This window comes from Petaurus breviceps, unplaced genomic scaffold (assembly GCF_028583685.1).
Source record: "Petaurus breviceps papuanus isolate PSGF00001 unplaced genomic scaffold, PetGlider_PUasm1.0 688, whole genome shotgun sequence".
NCBI lineage: Eukaryota > Metazoa > Chordata > Mammalia > Diprotodontia > Petauridae > Petaurus > Petaurus breviceps.
In genome coordinates, this window is record NW_027186457.1 from 13,802,519 (window position 1) to 13,818,875 (window position 16,357).

General features: G+C 42.8%; 1 protein-coding gene across 1 annotated transcript in view; it reads right to left on the reverse strand.

Moving 5' to 3' along the window:
• PCOLCE2 (procollagen C-endopeptidase enhancer 2) overlaps positions 1-15,833 on the reverse strand; it is an 89,900-nt gene extending 74,067 nt beyond the window's left edge. The window contains exons 1-2 of the mRNA XM_069104691.1: positions 15,592-15,833; positions 13,982-14,090 (exon numbers count right to left, since the gene is read on the reverse strand). Coding sequence (XP_068960792.1) covers positions 13,982-14,090; positions 15,592-15,677 — 195 coding nt within the window. The 5' untranslated portion in view covers positions 15,678-15,833. The remainder of the gene's footprint in view (positions 1-13,981; positions 14,091-15,591) is intronic.
• Between the last annotated feature and the right edge of the window lie 524 nt (positions 15,834-16,357).

Below are 16,357 nucleotides of genomic sequence, written 5' to 3' on the forward strand. Positions count from 1 at the left end.
GAGACTGTCCTGCAGACAGAGAGTGAATACTGTCCACTGGTGAAGGACAGTGCTGTTGTTGCAGGGGTCTGGAGACTGTCCTGAAACAGAGTGAATACTGTCCACTGGTGAAGGATAGTGCTGTTGTTGCAGGGGTCTGGAGACTGTCCTGCAGACAGAATGAATACTGTCCACTGGTGAAGGACAGTGCTGTTGTTGCAGGGGTCTGGAGACTGTCCTGCAGACAGAGAGTGAATACTGTCCACTGGTGAAGGACAGTGCTGTTGTTGCAGGGGTCTGGGAGCCTTTCTGTTGGTTCAGAAGCCCTGAAGAAGGATTTTCTTGTTGTATGTTTACAGAAATCCTGGGAGAGGGCTTTGCTAATGTGTTCAGGGGTTCTAGGACTGTTCTACAGACAGAGGATAAATTCATGAAGGGACTGGCAATGTATCTTATGGCCTTGCTAAGCCTTGTCTCCCCAGGAACTAAGATTGCTGAGAACTTGCCTCCTGTCAAGATGAAGAAAAGACCTCCATTTGGGTATTAAGTGCTGTGTTTAAACTTGATGTAACTCTGGGGTAGATTCAATTGTGATCCAGGGGTGGGGAACTTTTGACCTTATTGTGCTCTGTGATTGACAAATGAAGGTACTTTACTTATGTTTGGAAACTAATCTCCATTTGAGAAGAGGGGCTTTGTGGTGGACTTAATTAACAATAAATAGCCTAGGGGTGGAGAAGTATTTAGAACAGAGACTTTGTAATTGATTGAATGATTGGAAGGTCCTGGGGTGGGGTAGTCCTTGGAGATCATTTAATCACATTTAGTAAATGCTGTATTTGGAATGATGTCATGTTTTGATCTTCTCTGTTCTTGGTTGGTCACTGAATAAAATGGAGAGCACCTATGCTGGTATTCCGAACCTTGGGAAGTTGCCTTTCCTTGGCATTTCATTACATAGGATAATATTAATTTCCCTCAAGCCACATGTTAAGGATCACTCCCAGGCCAGACAGCTCTTCATCCCTCTGCAGGCTATTTATGAACTCTCTCTCCATGACTTAGCTCTTTATCCTGAAGCCTCACCACAAGAGGTTGGGAGTGGGGTGGAGAAAGTGCTGGGGAAGCTCTTTCATTCATTCATTCATTTGAATTAATATTGTGTATCATTGTTGCCTCTGTTTGTCTCTTTTCATTTCTAGACTATAAGTTCCATGCAGGCAGGCAATCTGTCATATATAAATTCTGCACAATGACTAGAACAATGCTGTAAATACCCTAGGCATTTAAGTACTGATTGACTGAATTTTAATGTCTATTCAATGCTTTCTCCTTTCTTTTCCATTTAATATTGGACTTAATGGATGTTGTCTTTGCACTGTATCGCTGTAGGAATACTGACAAAAATAATGGATATGTTCAGAGGAACTTCAGTCAGTCTGTCAACAAGCATGCAATAAGTGCTTTGTGATATGTAATGTGCTAAGCATTAGGGATATTAAAAAAAAAAGGTGAAAACACTGTTCCTGCCCTCAAAGAGCTTCTATTCTTATGGGGGAGGCAACATGTAAATAACCAGATACATAAAAATATGGACAGAGAGGATGGGACTTAGAGTTGGGAGGAGTGGTAAAGAAAGGCCTTCTGTCATCAGTGGGATTTCAAAGGAAGCCAGGTAAACGAGAGAGAGAGAGAGAGAGAGAGAGAGAGAGAGAGAGAGAGAGAGAGCTGTGTACAAAGAATAACAGGTAGGACACTGGAGCCAGATCAGAAAGTTTGAAGAGAGGAGTCAAGTGGGAGAAAAATGGAAAGGTGGAAAAAGGGCAGGTTATGGAGAACTTGAAATGCTAAACAGAGGGCTTTATCTTTGGTGCTGCAGGAAATAGGGAGTCATCAGGTTTATTGAGGGGTGACACGGTCAGACCTGTGCTTTGAGAAAATTATTTTGGCAGCTACTTGAATGGACTGAGTAGAGAGAGATTTGAGGCAGGAAGGCAACTTTGATAGTCCCAGGGTGAGGTGAGCCACTCCCTGCTGGTTTTAAAAATCAGTAACTTAAGGAAGAGATTCATCAGGAGGACTAGGTAGAAGACCAAAGGTAAGTGGTAGAAAGTGGCAGAGAACCCACATTCCCTGGCTCCAAATCCTTTGGCCTTCCTACTGGAACTAGGCTACCTCTTGATAGATATGTGCTCCTGACCACAAACCTGAAAGTTCAACACTATGAGTAGTATGTAATACCCCAATATTTGGAGCCCAGATAAATGAATGTCTTGCCCAGGATCTCAAAGCCAGTGAGTCTCAGAAAGGAGACTTCGTCGCCGTTTGCCCTGCCAATGCTAGAAATCACTCTCACTTCAAGAAACCTATCAAAGATTTTATGACCAGTTCCATCTCAATCTGACTGCCCACTGACTCATTTTCTGGACATCTGCCTGAGTAGAGCATTGAATGTACAAGTAGCCCAACAAAGGAGTCAATTAAAAAATGGCTTTTTTTTTTGATTTTTAAAAAAATTTTGGAGTCAACTAGGTAGTACAGTAGATAGAGCACTGGATCTGGAGTCAGGAAGCCCTGAGTTTAAATTTGACCTCAGACACCAGCTGTGTGACTCTGGGCAAATTACTTAACATCTGTCTGCCTCAGTTTCCTCAAATGTAAAATGGGGATAATACTAGCCCCTATGTCACAGGGTTGTTGTAAGGATGAAATGCGATAATATTTGTAAGGCATTTAGCACAGTGGCTGGCATAAAGAAGATGCGTAATAAATGCTTCTTTTCTTTCCTTCATTCCTTCCATTCTTTACAGATTAAAAAAAAAAAAAGCATTAGGCTCTCTGTAAAAGCCAGCAGGCATAAGGCCATGTACACAGAAGACTGGATCCTTGGTAGAAAAACCTCCCATTTCTTTTTAGGTTACCTTTAACTCATCTTTTAGTTTGCCCAGGCCATAAATGAATGTCAATTAAGGACTGTCTACAGTTCAGTCTCATTGCCATCAAATCTCTGAATCAATTGTTTTTACAAAAAGTTGGAGTTACCTTGTTCACTTTCTGACAAATAATTCCCAGGATCAAAGAGAATTTCTATGCTAATTATGTTCAGTTTTGTTTGTGAATCGGGTATTAATTAATGAGGTTGGGACAAGCAGTGTGGAGCATTATTTATGCTTCTAAAATTAGTTCTTATAATGGAAATATTTGCACTTTAATAAGAAAAAACCCAAACCCCAGTCAAGACTGAAATTCCAATCTTTGCAAAGTTCTAAATTCTCTAGTGCAGTTGTGGCCAGGAAATCTGCGGTGAAGGCCAACATTCCTCTCCTCTATCTCCTCTGCTGTGGTCATAGAAAGCAAGGAGGAATACTTACTGTGAGCTTGGACCCAATTACTATGCCCTCAGGGATAATCAAATGGCTGAAGAGCCAAGTTTCTGGCTGAATTCACTGCTGCATGCAGATAGAGCTGATCTTATTTCAAGACGAGTCGATAACCATTTATGAAGCACTGGGCAAAGGCTGAATCTTACTTGACCATCAGCTCAGAAATAACTGAACGGGGTGAATGATTAGATGAAAGGAACATTTTCAGTCCAGTAAGCATTACTCTGGACTGGATGTCAATGTCATTTAAATTGACAAGACAATGTTGGACAAAGGCAGAAGTGGAAGTTTTTGTACTTGAGGCAAACACCTTGAATGGTGTTCAGGTGAAGGACCCCTCCGTTGAGATGCTGTCCAATGGCAAGGAGAGCCAACGGAGGAGGGGAAGAGTTAACCCGAACCTCCTACAAGCTAGCTTCCTATTTCACTGATTATCCTATCTAGAAGCTGAACTCTGTTGCTTCCATGCTCCTGGAGGACCACGAGAACTGTCAGCATCCTTTAAATTCAGAGTTCTGGGACAAATCTCTGGTCACCCCACCCTAGTTATAGCTTTAGTGTTCTAGCAAGGCACTACCCCTAGAAAGAGCGTGATAAATTCCTTTTCACTTTTGAGCTTCTTTGACAAGAGATAGGTGAGGTGAAAATTTCCCTTTTCCTGGGTCCTTATTGGTGTGAAGGAGGAACATTGAACTGACTCCTCGTGGCTGATAAAATTTACATACCTGAGCTTGCAAGAATTCCTTCTGGGGATGGTCAAAGATAGAGAGAAGAGGGCCTATATACTAGGGACTCACCTCTGTTTCCTGCAGGGAATCCTTTAGTACCCAAAAGAAAAGTGGCCTCCACTAGACAGAGATGTGAAGGGAGTCAGGATCTGCCCAGCAAGGAGCCACAATTTGGAACAACAACCCAGATGGCTCCCTTTGCTGGTAATGTGAGTCACATGGCCTGTGAGGTCTCCTGATTCCCTAGCAATTTTGAGTTCTTTCCCCTTGCAAAGGGATAAGATGGCATACCCAAGGTGGTCTTATAAGTCTGGAGGACTGAAGGGCAGAGGCCTACCAGAGAAGGAAGAGAGGGAAGGGGGGTCATTTTGACTATTTGTGGGTGTCAAGATATTTGGAGACAGCCTGTTTCCCAGAGTTAAGGCCCAGCAAGCAGGCTGTGCCCTGAGATTGGTGTAACAACAGTCCTTTACTCTCTGGATGATCTCACCCTCTGGCAAAGAGTATTGCTTTGACTAGCACCAAGTGTTCACTGCTTCCTATATTTCCTGGGGACCCGAGAGCCATCCGTCACACCTTTAACATGCTCACAATCCTTGTTCTTGCAACAGCTAAGTGAACTGAACCAGGTATTGTACTCCCATTCCCAACACACTATGGTTCTGTTTGTGTCTGTGAGACTGTTTCCACAGGCCCAGGAAGCTGCAATGTCCACACATGAACCTGTAAGGAGAACCGCTAAACATATTTATGTCATGGTCCAGCCCACTTATGCATATAAAGCATTACCTTGCCCCAGCAAGTCCCCCTCAGGAGGACTTCTGATTCCAAAGGTTTCTCACTTTGAAATTAAACCTCTGTTTATGTCCTGTCTCTCCTGCCTCTGGGCAGCTTTGTGTGGCTCCAGCCACCCAGAGGTTCAAGACCAGTTCTGGGTTAATGTGAACAAGTCCTCAAAAACAAAACAAAACAGACCTAACCTATGTTGTCACAACATCATAATGCTTATGTAGTGTTTCAGGGTTTGCAAAGCCCTTCACATATGGTATCTCAGCTGATGTGAAATAGATGTTATTACAATATCCCCATGTTAAAGATGGGGAAACTAGTGACCTGACCAGGATTACACAGCTGACAAGTGTCTGAGGCAGGATTTGAATTCAAAGTCCTCCTGATTCCAAGTCCAACACTCTATTCCTCAGGCTGGTTAGCTTCTTTTTTTTTTTTTTAAAGCAGTTGGGGTTAAGTAACTTGCTCAAGGTTACACGGCCAGTTATTTCTGGGTGTGGTGCTGAGTATCTGAGCCCGGATTTGATCCAGGTCATCCCAACACTGGAGCTGGTACTCTTACTAGCTGAGCCACCTGGCTGCCCCTAAGCAATTGGGGTTAAGTAACTTGCTCAAGGTTACAAGGCCAGGTGTTTCTGGGTGGGTGCTAAGTGTCTGAGCCCAGGATTCGATCTCCAGGTCTTCTCAACACTGGAGCCGGTGCTCTTACTCGCTGTGCTACCTGGCCGCCCCCTGGTTAGCTTCTGATTCAACATTGTGTTAGTCTATGTGGTTGTATGGGAGCTAAGGGCACTCAGGGAGACAGGTCAGTTTCTGACACCTGGAAACACCTGGGGAAACCTTGGGGAGACAGGAGCGCATGAATATGACCACTGAGAAGCCCTCAGGACCGAACCAGACCCTCCTGAGCCTCAAGCCTCTCTTCTGCGGTGATCTAGGCCACAGGTCGCAATGTGATGGAATGAGGACTATGACTTTAACACACAAGAGCACCCAACTTCCACAAGTCAAGGGGACTAGAGATGCCTTGAATTGGCAATTGCTTAATTAAGCATCTTTAGAAAGACGATGGGATAATTTTGTTGTATATTATTTGGAAGGAATAGCATGTTGTGCACAGTAGCTTTGTGGTTTCACGAGCAATCATCTTTTTTTATTGTACTGTGTTATAGAAATGCTTGTTTTGTTCCATAAATTAAAAATAAAACTTTTTTTAAAATTTGAAGTTCCGAAGAAACTGATGGTGAGACATTGTAACAATCCTAAAATCTGTCCTTTATCACGGTCCTTTACATACACAATTATTTCACTTGCCTGTGGGGGAGGTATTAGAACAATTGTAATCCTCTTTCTGTAGATAAGGATGTGGGCTACTCAGGAGAGGAATGGATTTGCCCCGGGTCACACAGCTAGTGAATGTCAGAAGCCAGATTAAAGCCGGCATCTCTCCTGGCTCTCCGCCCAGCTGTTCCTGTTCTTGGTGAGGTGACATTAGCATGTTATTATCGCCTTCCTAGTACTCAGGCCTCTCAGTTCACCATCCTCCATAGCTCCGATGACCTTCAGCCCTCCTCCTGCCTCGTCCACCATCCTGAGGGGCACCACCATTATCTTCTGGGCATGCCAGTTAGTGGCCATCTAAATACTTAGTGCTTCATTTCTGTTTTATTTTGAAATTATTCAGCCCATTTCCTTTGCTATTTTTGCTTCATAGAGCATTTAGATATGGAAAAATGTCTATGTGCCATCTCTTCCCTTTGTGACAAAAAAAATATTCTGACTCTGGTCCTCCCTTACTTTGCTCAGTTGTTTCATTCATGTCTGACTGTGACGCCATTTGGGGCTTTCTTGGCAGAGCTACTGCAGTGGTTTGTCATTTCCTTCTCCAGATCATTTTAAAGGTGAGGAAACTGAGGCAAACAGGGTAAGTGACTTCCCCAGGGTCATATGGCTACTAAGTATCTGAGGTTGGCTTTGCACTCAGGTTTTTCTGACTCCAGACATGGCAGTCTACCCACTATGCCATCCAGCTGCCCTCCCACACTACTTATGTGAAAGTGGGTGGGGTGGGGTGGGAAATGCCAGGGGATGAACACTTGTATGCTATGTGTTAGACTAAGAAAATTTTTATAATTCACTTACAAATCTCTCAAACCAAGCTAAAAACTCTAAATGAACCCTTATGTAAATGCTGCTGAGCACTTTCAATAATGTTCATTTATAACTCTTATTGTCACTGCATTCAACATATGCACTTAATTTTTAAACCTTACTTGTTAGTAAGGGTTGGAAAAGCAAAATGAACATTGGCTTTGGATTCAGAGGATCTCAGTGCAAATCCTACTTCTACCACTCAGGACCAGTGTTACAAGGCTCTTAGTAACTAAGGGCTTCATTTTCCTCATCTGTAACATTGAAATGCTAGAAAAGATCATTTCTGGCCACCATGCATTAGGCTGTCTGGGATGCCTGGAGTATACATCTTCCCTGAATTCTACTTCTTCCAAAGGTCAAGTCTTTCCTGACCCCTAAGCCAGGGGTTCTTAACCTTTTCTTTTTGGCATTGACCACGTTGGCAGTCTGGGGAAGCCTATGGACTCCTCAGAATAATATGTTAAATGCATACAATAAAGTACCAGAGACCATAAAGAAAAACAATTACACTGGTATGCATGTATCAAAATATTAAACAAAATTATTAATAACAACTTAACAATGTAATTTAACATTAATAATTTATTAATATTAAACAAAAATCGATAGATACCATATTAAGGACTTCTGTCCTAAACCATTAATGTTCTCACTCCTCAAATTATCTTACACTATTCAATATGTATAAATGGCATACACTCTTTGTAGAATTTAAGATCCTTGGGGATTATTTTTAAAAATTTGGACTTTGTGTCCCCAACACCTAACAGGATGTTTTGCGTCTAATATGTACTTAATAAATGCTTATAGAATAAATTAATAAATCTCTAAGGTTCCTTCCAATTCTGAATCTACGATCCCATAAGCTTTTATTCTTCTTGGTCATTATTGCCAATGTCACACCAGTGACAGTAACATCAACAGCTGCTCTAGGACTCCCGCCTGATTAAGTTGTAGGTTATGTAATCTACTTTATTAAAATTCTTATTTGCCTGTTGCCATCTTAATAGGAAGCCTCCAGGCCTCTGAATCAATGTAATTTGCATCGTTGCTATAAACACAATTCAGCTGACATAACTATCATGCAAGTCTCTTCTGAATGGTGTTTCTTGGACAAGCCTGGAGCAGCTAGATCTCATTTTACTCATGTTCCTTAGTTCTGTTTAAGAAAAAAAAAAAACCCCATATTGTTCCTCTTATGTAAAGAAAGCAAATATTTTGCTACCCATTTTAGCAACGAGCTCAGCAAGTGAATAATTTAGAGACAGGAAAACCAATACATACAAATCTGGAAAGATTTGCCCAAGATCCTGCAATAATAAATTAATGATGGCACAATCAGTGGAATATCTCCTGACCCTCAAGGTCACCCTTTAGTTTCTGACAATCCATTTTTGGAAAAGATTTGACATCATAAATCTGTAATATCTAAGGATAGCCAGGGCCATCCAAGTCTAGGAGATAGAATGATCTAGTCCTGTCCCTGCATAACTCATTTCTCTGTAAGCATCACAAATTAAGTAACCCTGCTACCAAAATCCCAAGGAAACCTAAAGGGTTTTATCAGGTCAGAAAAAAATCTGGAGTTTATTTAAAAAAAAACAAACCCTGCTATGTAAATGAAATGTGATCCCTTAACTTCTCAGAAGCTCTAGTCCTTTTGTTTGTTTATTTTAATCTGGACCTTTGATTGCATCAGTGTAGGGAGGTTCCCTTGTGGAAACTCCTTAGGCAACTAACTGTCTAGGGTCTTAGAGGCAAACTGATATGTTCATGGTCACACAGTCAGAGGCAGGACTTGACCTGGGATCTACCTGACTCCAGATTCTTCATGATTTCATTTGGGGTTTTCTAGACAAAGATACTGGAGTGGTTTGCCATTTCTTTCTCCAGCTCATTTTACAGATGAGGAAACTGAGGCAAAATAGGGTTAAGTAACTTGCCCAGGGCACAAAGCTAATTAAGTGTCTGAGGTGGATTTGAACTAATGAAAATGAATCTTCCTGATTCCAAGCTCAGTGCTCTGTCTGCTATATAACCTAGGTGCCCTGAATCTTAGTTTACAGACTTATAAAAAATGAGTGGCTTGACATGACTGTCGTGAAGAAAACATTTTTTGTTTTTTTTTCCATTTAAAAATTTTATTGATATTTTGTTTTTGTACCATCGCCATTTCCAACCTATTCCCTCATCCTCAGAGAACCATGCTATGTAGCAAAGACTAAAAAAGAAAAAACAAAAAGTAGGAGAGGAGTTCAGCAAAACTAACCAACATATCACCCCAAGTCTGACAGTATAAGTAGTATTCAATGGCCATGGTTCTCCATCTCTGTAAAGGAAGGAAGTACATTTTCTCTTCTCTTCTTTTTGTGGTTGGGTTTTGTCATAATTATGGAACATTAAGTTCTGTTGCTTTCTTACTGCTGTAGTCATTTTGTATGTTGTTTAAGGAAAACACTTTGTCAACTTTAGAGCACTATGTAAATGAGTTATTATTATCACCGTAATTGAAAGAGGGGCCTCCAACCTGCAGGATACAGCTAAGTTGCTCTACAGTGACTATCACTTACATGGCAGCAAACACGGGCACTAGTCTGTGTTTGGAAGCATGACTGCCTCCAAGTATCTTCTAGGTCTCCAAGTTATTGCTACCATTTCCCGGCTGCATTCATAAATGCTTGGAAAATAAAATTAGCTCATGTCCCTATAGGCTCAAAGCTATACCTGAATCTATCATTCCATCTATTTTCCCAGAATCTAGAGGAGCTATGGAGAGAAAGATCCCCCCTCTGTCCCCACCCTACATTTGCTGCTCTGGATAATATATTGAGGATCCAGAAAGGGAGGACTAGATACCCATCTGACTCTATCCTCTGACTTATGGAACCTCACTCCTCTTTATGGACCCACATTTACAATCAGGGAGTCACTTGGTCCTTGCTGAATTTACCTGCACAACATATTTTGTATCTGTTCCCTTATCTCCACTTCCATAGCCACTTCCTTCATTCTAGTCTTCATTCCTCATTACCTTTCATCTGGACCCCTGTAATAGTTTCTTAATTAGTCTCTCTGAGACCAGTCTTTTTCCTCTCCAATCAAGATATCTTCCCAATAATGTATCCATCAAAATACTCTTCCTAGGGTACAAGTCTGACCATGTTACTCTACTGCTAAAAATTCTCCATTGGCTCTCTATTACTTCCAGGATCAAACAAAAAATTGTCCTCCTTCCATTTACAGCACTCCTGTTCTACCCTCCCTTTCCAGACTTCATGACCTCTACGTCCTAGCCAAACGGGTCTCTTGGCTACTATCTAAACTCAGGAGTTCATTTCCCATTTTTGCACAGGTTTTCTCACAAGCCTGGTGTGTACTCTCTCCTTACCTCCTCCTCTTAGGTGCCTTACCTTCCTTCAAGGTTCAGCTCAGGCACCCACCTACTAGAAGAAATCTTTCCTAATCCACCCAGTCCCTAGTGTTCTCACCTCCAATTATTTTGTTTCCTTATCTGTGTACATACTGTAACCCTCTAGTGCATTGTGAGTTCCTTAAGGAAAGGGACTGTTTGTTGTTGCTTATTTGGTTTGGTTTTGTATCCACAGTACCAAGGACAGTGCTTTGCATGTATTAGGGGCTTAATAAATATCTCTTAAATCAAACTGAAGGGTTACAAATAAATTAGAACTATCCAGAAAACTAAAGCTTCCCAGCTGAGTCCTTGGTGGCAGCCAAGTGAGCCGGTGTCAATGAGGACCCCTGTGACTCAGTGCTGCCAAGGCTGTAACAGTAGCCAAGAGCGTGTACTGAACTCTCCTTGCCGGTCTCAGAATAGAGCAGCTGTTTTTGTAGCAAGAAATCTAAGGGAAGTCCTTTTGAAAGAGCACAAACTTCATTGCCTAAAATCAAACGGTCTCTTCAAAGCTTTTGTGTGTGTGTGTGTGTGTCTTTAGTTCTAAAAAGCACTTTGTGTACTTATTTGTACGACATGGCTCATGCATTCCAAGACTACTGTATCTTTGAAAGAGGAATCCTGTGTGGCAATCACCCTAATGTTCTTAGCTAAGTGGGTTTGGCCTTGTCTGAACTGGGAAAACCACAAGTGTATTCTTTTAAAGTGATGGCCAGACGGAGGGGAAAGAATGTTGGATTCGGTCAGAAAAGCTGGGTTCATGTCCTGGCTCTCCCAAAGAACTCACTCAGTGACCTTGGGCTAGTTACTTGCTCTCTCTTAGGTCATTAGGATGCTCCCACTTTACACTGTAAATCCCATGAATGCAGACACTATCTTTACTTCTCTATCTGTATCCATAGTTCTCAGTACATAGTAAGTGCTTAGTTAACCTTCCTTCTGTTCTTTTTTCTTCCTTCCTTCCTTTTTCCACCCTTTCTTCGTTCCTCTCCCTTCCTTTTTCCTTCCTTCCTTTTCTTCCATTTATCTACTATCTAAGTAATTTATATAGCAGCGTAGGCACAGTCACAAAGACTCTTTTAATAGCAAATGGAAATATTTTAAAAACATTTTGAGCTAGTTACAGAGACTGAAACATACTGGGGGAGGGGGGGCACCATGCCGCCTCACCCACTGGATGTGAAGCAATAAATCATCCTTACACAGCAGGGTGTCTATCCTGCCCACCCCCACACCCTAAAGCTACCTCTCCAAAGCAGTGTCTTTTCCAGCAGAATCTCTCATGTTCAGATGTTGATGCAACATCGAGCTCTACTTCCTTTCTCTAGAGAAGCAGCAATGGTGTCATGGAAAGAGCTTTTCTTGGAATCAGAGGGGATCTGGATTGGAATCCTGCTTCTGACCCTTGCTAGCTCTCTGACTGTGGGCGAGTCACTGAAATAGCTTTAAGCCTCCATTTTCTCATCCGAGAAGTGGAGATGGTAATATTTATTTCGAGTTGTTATAGGGATCAAATGTTTGCAAATCTTAGATCTTGCAAGATCTTATTTTCTGTAATTATTCCAAAGGCGAGTTCTTTTATTAACCACACTGAAGCTTCAAAGCACAATTTAATTTCTCTCATCCACTTATTGCCACTCACTTCTTAACATTTAACACATTTAATAACAATTCAAGGCACATGTAAAAATTGCATCATTTAAGCTTTTCTCAGAATCGCATTTCCAATTCATGCTTAGTTCCAAGTCATTTTCTGGCACACTGATACCAGGAAACCATTGTCTTTTCATCATATTCTGTATTTCTGTCTTGTAGACTCTCTTCCAGCCTCTCAGGCTGGAGAACTGACCACAGAAGGATATTTATCTAGGTCTAGTAAAACCTCCACAATGGATGAGAGACAAGTTTATTTATAGGAGAGCACTTGCCCAGGGAGCCTTCTCAGGGAAGTCTCATTGCAGGCTATGGCCTCTATAGAAGTGAAGAACATAATTCTAGAATTTGTCTTCCTATCTTATGGACAATCCTGAATTCAGCCTGTTTTAGTGAGTAAAGTTATACTGGATGAAGAAAACACTCAGTAAGCTGTATTGCATGACTCTTAGAATGAAACCTATGACCTCCCTCCCCCCCCCCCAAAAAAAATATATATATACAGACAGTGGGTATGAAAGGAAAAGGGGAAATGACTAAAAATCCCTATGTTTGGTCTGATGTTAAAGATGAGGCATTTTTACATTGCCTCAGTCTCTGTTTTTCCAGGATCTAACCACGGCTCAACATTATGTTCATTGTGCTTCCCTGGCACAGGCAATGGATGCCTAATTTACACACACACACACACACACACACACACACACCAATCCGAACACATCAGGTTGGGTTTGTTTCTCCTTCCACTTTTTTTTGGTAGCTTGACTTTTCTGGAGAATTCAACAATAGGGTACTACATTTTTTTTATTCTTCTCCTAGATGTCAAGATGAGGGACTATCCTTTGTCCTAGATACAGAGGAAACACAGCACAATGGACAAAATGTTCAGGTTGGCATCAGGAAGACTTGGATTCCTTGAGAGCAGAGAGTGTCTTGCTTTTTTATCTTAGTATTCCCTTAGCTTAGCACAGTGCCTGACATTTAGTAGGGACTTAATAATTGCTTGTCATCTGCATTCAAATCCTGTCTCAGACGCTTACTATCCATATAAACCTAGATAAATTCCTTAATCTCCATCAGGCTATTTCCTCATCTGTAAAATGGGGATAATAATAGCACCTTCCTCATGGGATTATTTATAGAACATAGTGCTATAAAAGACTTTGGAGGCTATCTAGTCTAACCTCATTTACAAATGAGTAAGCTGAGGCTCAGAGAAGTGATGACTTCCTCATGGTCATGGGTTGGGAAGAGTCCTCAAAGGGCAACTAGTCCCTTATTTTATAGATGAAGAAACAGATTCTAGGAAGTGAAATGACTTGCCCTAGGTCACACAGATAGTAAATGACAAGAGACAAGATTTGAACAGAAGCCATGAACAAAAATAATGGGATTAAATGAGACCATCTATATAAAATGTACTATATAAATAAAGGTCAGTTATTAGTATTCTCCACTCATACCTATTTGGAGCAAAGTCAACACAATGAATTTGAAGGGTTATGGTAGAGGAGAAAAACCAGCAATGCTCTTACAATTTTCAATAATTTAATGTTCTCATTTCTTAATACTGCATCAGAAAGTTGAGGGAAGAGAAGATGGGATTTGAACAACACTTCTACTTTAAAAATTTATCAGGTAATTTTCAAAGCATTATCACATATCCTTTATAATGCACTTTAGTCCCTAAGCTGAGAGAACACCAGGACTTCTATTAATAATCTTCCAAAGAGCTGAGGTCAATTCAGCATTTCACTATTCCAGGTATGTCTCCCTCATTGCACAGACTGTATTCCTATCCTGGCATTGGAGGGAAAACAAAGAAGCTCTTCCTTGTTTTCAACAGCCCAGCATAACAAGAATACAGTATTTAAAATGCTTACTGTGATTTTCCAAGTACATTTGCTATTTGGAGGGTAGACTCCAGGGAACCCTTCACTGCCAATAAGTCCAGATTCTCCAGATAGAATGCCACCGCAAGTGAAAACAGGTCTGGGAAGATTAAAACAACAACAAAAAGTAATAAAGTTTCACCTGGAAATACAACCCACCAACATTGTCTATAACTAATCCCAGTCTTGAAAATGTTCATAATGCAAATGAATAAACACAAGGAAATCCGCACAATGCACATATATTTTCAAAGACACTGTCTCCTGGACATTCAGTTCGATTCAGTCAGTCCTAATCACGATACAGCAAAGCTAGGAAAAGCACCCAAACAAGTAGTGAAAATCAAGTCCTTCAGAATGTTCGATTAATTTCCACCTACATATAAAAAAAAACCCTAACCTCTAACGCTTATGTTCAAAAAAGAGGAGGGGCTAGAGAGTAGTTTGCTTTTCGAGTAGGAGAGCAAGCAACTGATTAAAGACAGTGTTGCTTAGAACCTGGCAGATGCATTGTCTCCTTCTCTCCGGTTTTCGAGGTTTTCCTATTAGCGGGATTTTCCATAGAAGGATAGTGGTGGAGGTGGAGGTGGGTTACAGGCAAAATTTGACAAACCTTGCCTCTCAACCCTACGTGGAGCAGATACCATTTCAGGTCATGGAATAAATGAATTCACCTCCCAGCATGATGCCCAGAATTTCTCTCGTCCGGCTTATGTTAGTTCCCTGGGCTTAAACCACTCACTGGGCAAATGTTCCCAGAAGAGAAGGAAATTAAGGAGAGAGAGGTGGCCACATGGATTTGGGAATCCCTGTTGATTTTTTTTTTTTCCCTTGGAAGAGGGCTTAGAGAGAGGACGGCAGGAATGGTGAGGGGATTTCGTTTAATGATAATAGCACCAGCTGCTGGCAACAGCAGAAATGGGGCGGGGGGGGGGGGGGGGGGGGGGGGGGGGAGGGAAGCGTGTCTAACTCCAGCATGGTGGTATCCCAGGAGTGAGAAGGGCTACCGGGTGAGTGAGAGCTCTGGACTCAGAGAAGCTGGAGGGGGATGGGAAGAGGAGAGGGGCAGACTGCAGAGGATTGCCGCGGTGGTCAGAAACCCCAGTGGCTCTCTGAACCAGAACTGCACGAGGGAGTTTGCCAGAGTGCCAAGGGTCGGGGCGCTGGCAGAGAAAGCATTAGCCCGGTCAACAGTTGTGAGAGGCTTTGGAGCAAGCGGTGGTGGACCAGAGAGAGGTGGAAAGGGATGCTTCGGGCTGCGAGCTGAGCTGTCCCGCAGGATACTGACCCTGCTCATGGGGCTCTGGAGAAGCTAAGAAGGTGGCTCCCGGCTCAGAGTTAGAAGAGTGAGCCGGGCGGCCGCGCTAGGGTCTGGGGCTGTGGGGGCATTGGCTGTGCGCCCCAGAGACTAGGCACGCAGCAGGAGCGGCAGCGGCGGCGGCGGCAGCAGCAGCATTGGTAGCAGCAGCGGCGGCGGCGGCGGCGGCAACGGCAGCCCCATCGGTAGCAGCAGCAGCAGCAGCAGGGGCAGCCGCTGCTGCCCTTCAGAGCCCCATCCTCCCAACGCTCCCCACGCGCCTCCTCTGCCCCAGGCTCTTTACCTCTCCTGTGGTTGCTGCCCGGAGACCTGAGCTGAGGCAGCCAGCAGCAGCCAGAGCCAGGAGCGGATGCAGGAGGTGCCTCTCATGGCTGATGGAGACGCAAGGCGGACACACACACTCACACACGCACTCACCCACACTCACACGCGCGCACGCACACGCTTACTCTCACTCACACCCGAAAGGCTACTAAGTGTACATAGAGCAGACGGTTTTCAGACCCGCGGGGAGGGCTTTTAAAGGAGGGTTGGAGTGTAGTCCGACTCTACACCGAATTTCCCTCGAGGAGTCTCTCTGGCAGCAAGAAGCTACTGATGAATATACCATTTGTTCTCCGGGCAGCAGGAGGAGGAGGAGGCTGCTTTCCCAACCAGATCCTCCTCCTCTTCCTCCCCTCCTCCTCCTTTCCCCATCTCCGTGACTCAAACCTCTCTTCAAACTCTGAGTTTCGAACTTCCGAATAGGGTGTGGAAAAGAAAATCCCGCTGAATGAGACCAGGGGATGGGCTTGGCAGCACACTACCTAACAGCGTGTTTGTATGTGGGAAGTTAATAAGGTGGGGCTTTTAGTTGGGGAAAAAGGTGGGGAGGTGTATTTTTATGCCATTTTATTAAAGGAAGGTATTTGGACCTCCTGGCTTTGCCCAACTAAGGACTCAATTTTCCATCGCTATCTCCTCACATCCACCTACTAAAAGAAAAAGTCCAAGCACCACTTTTACTTGAATCCTGCAGTTTATTACTTTAAGCCAACGTTTCATTTCAA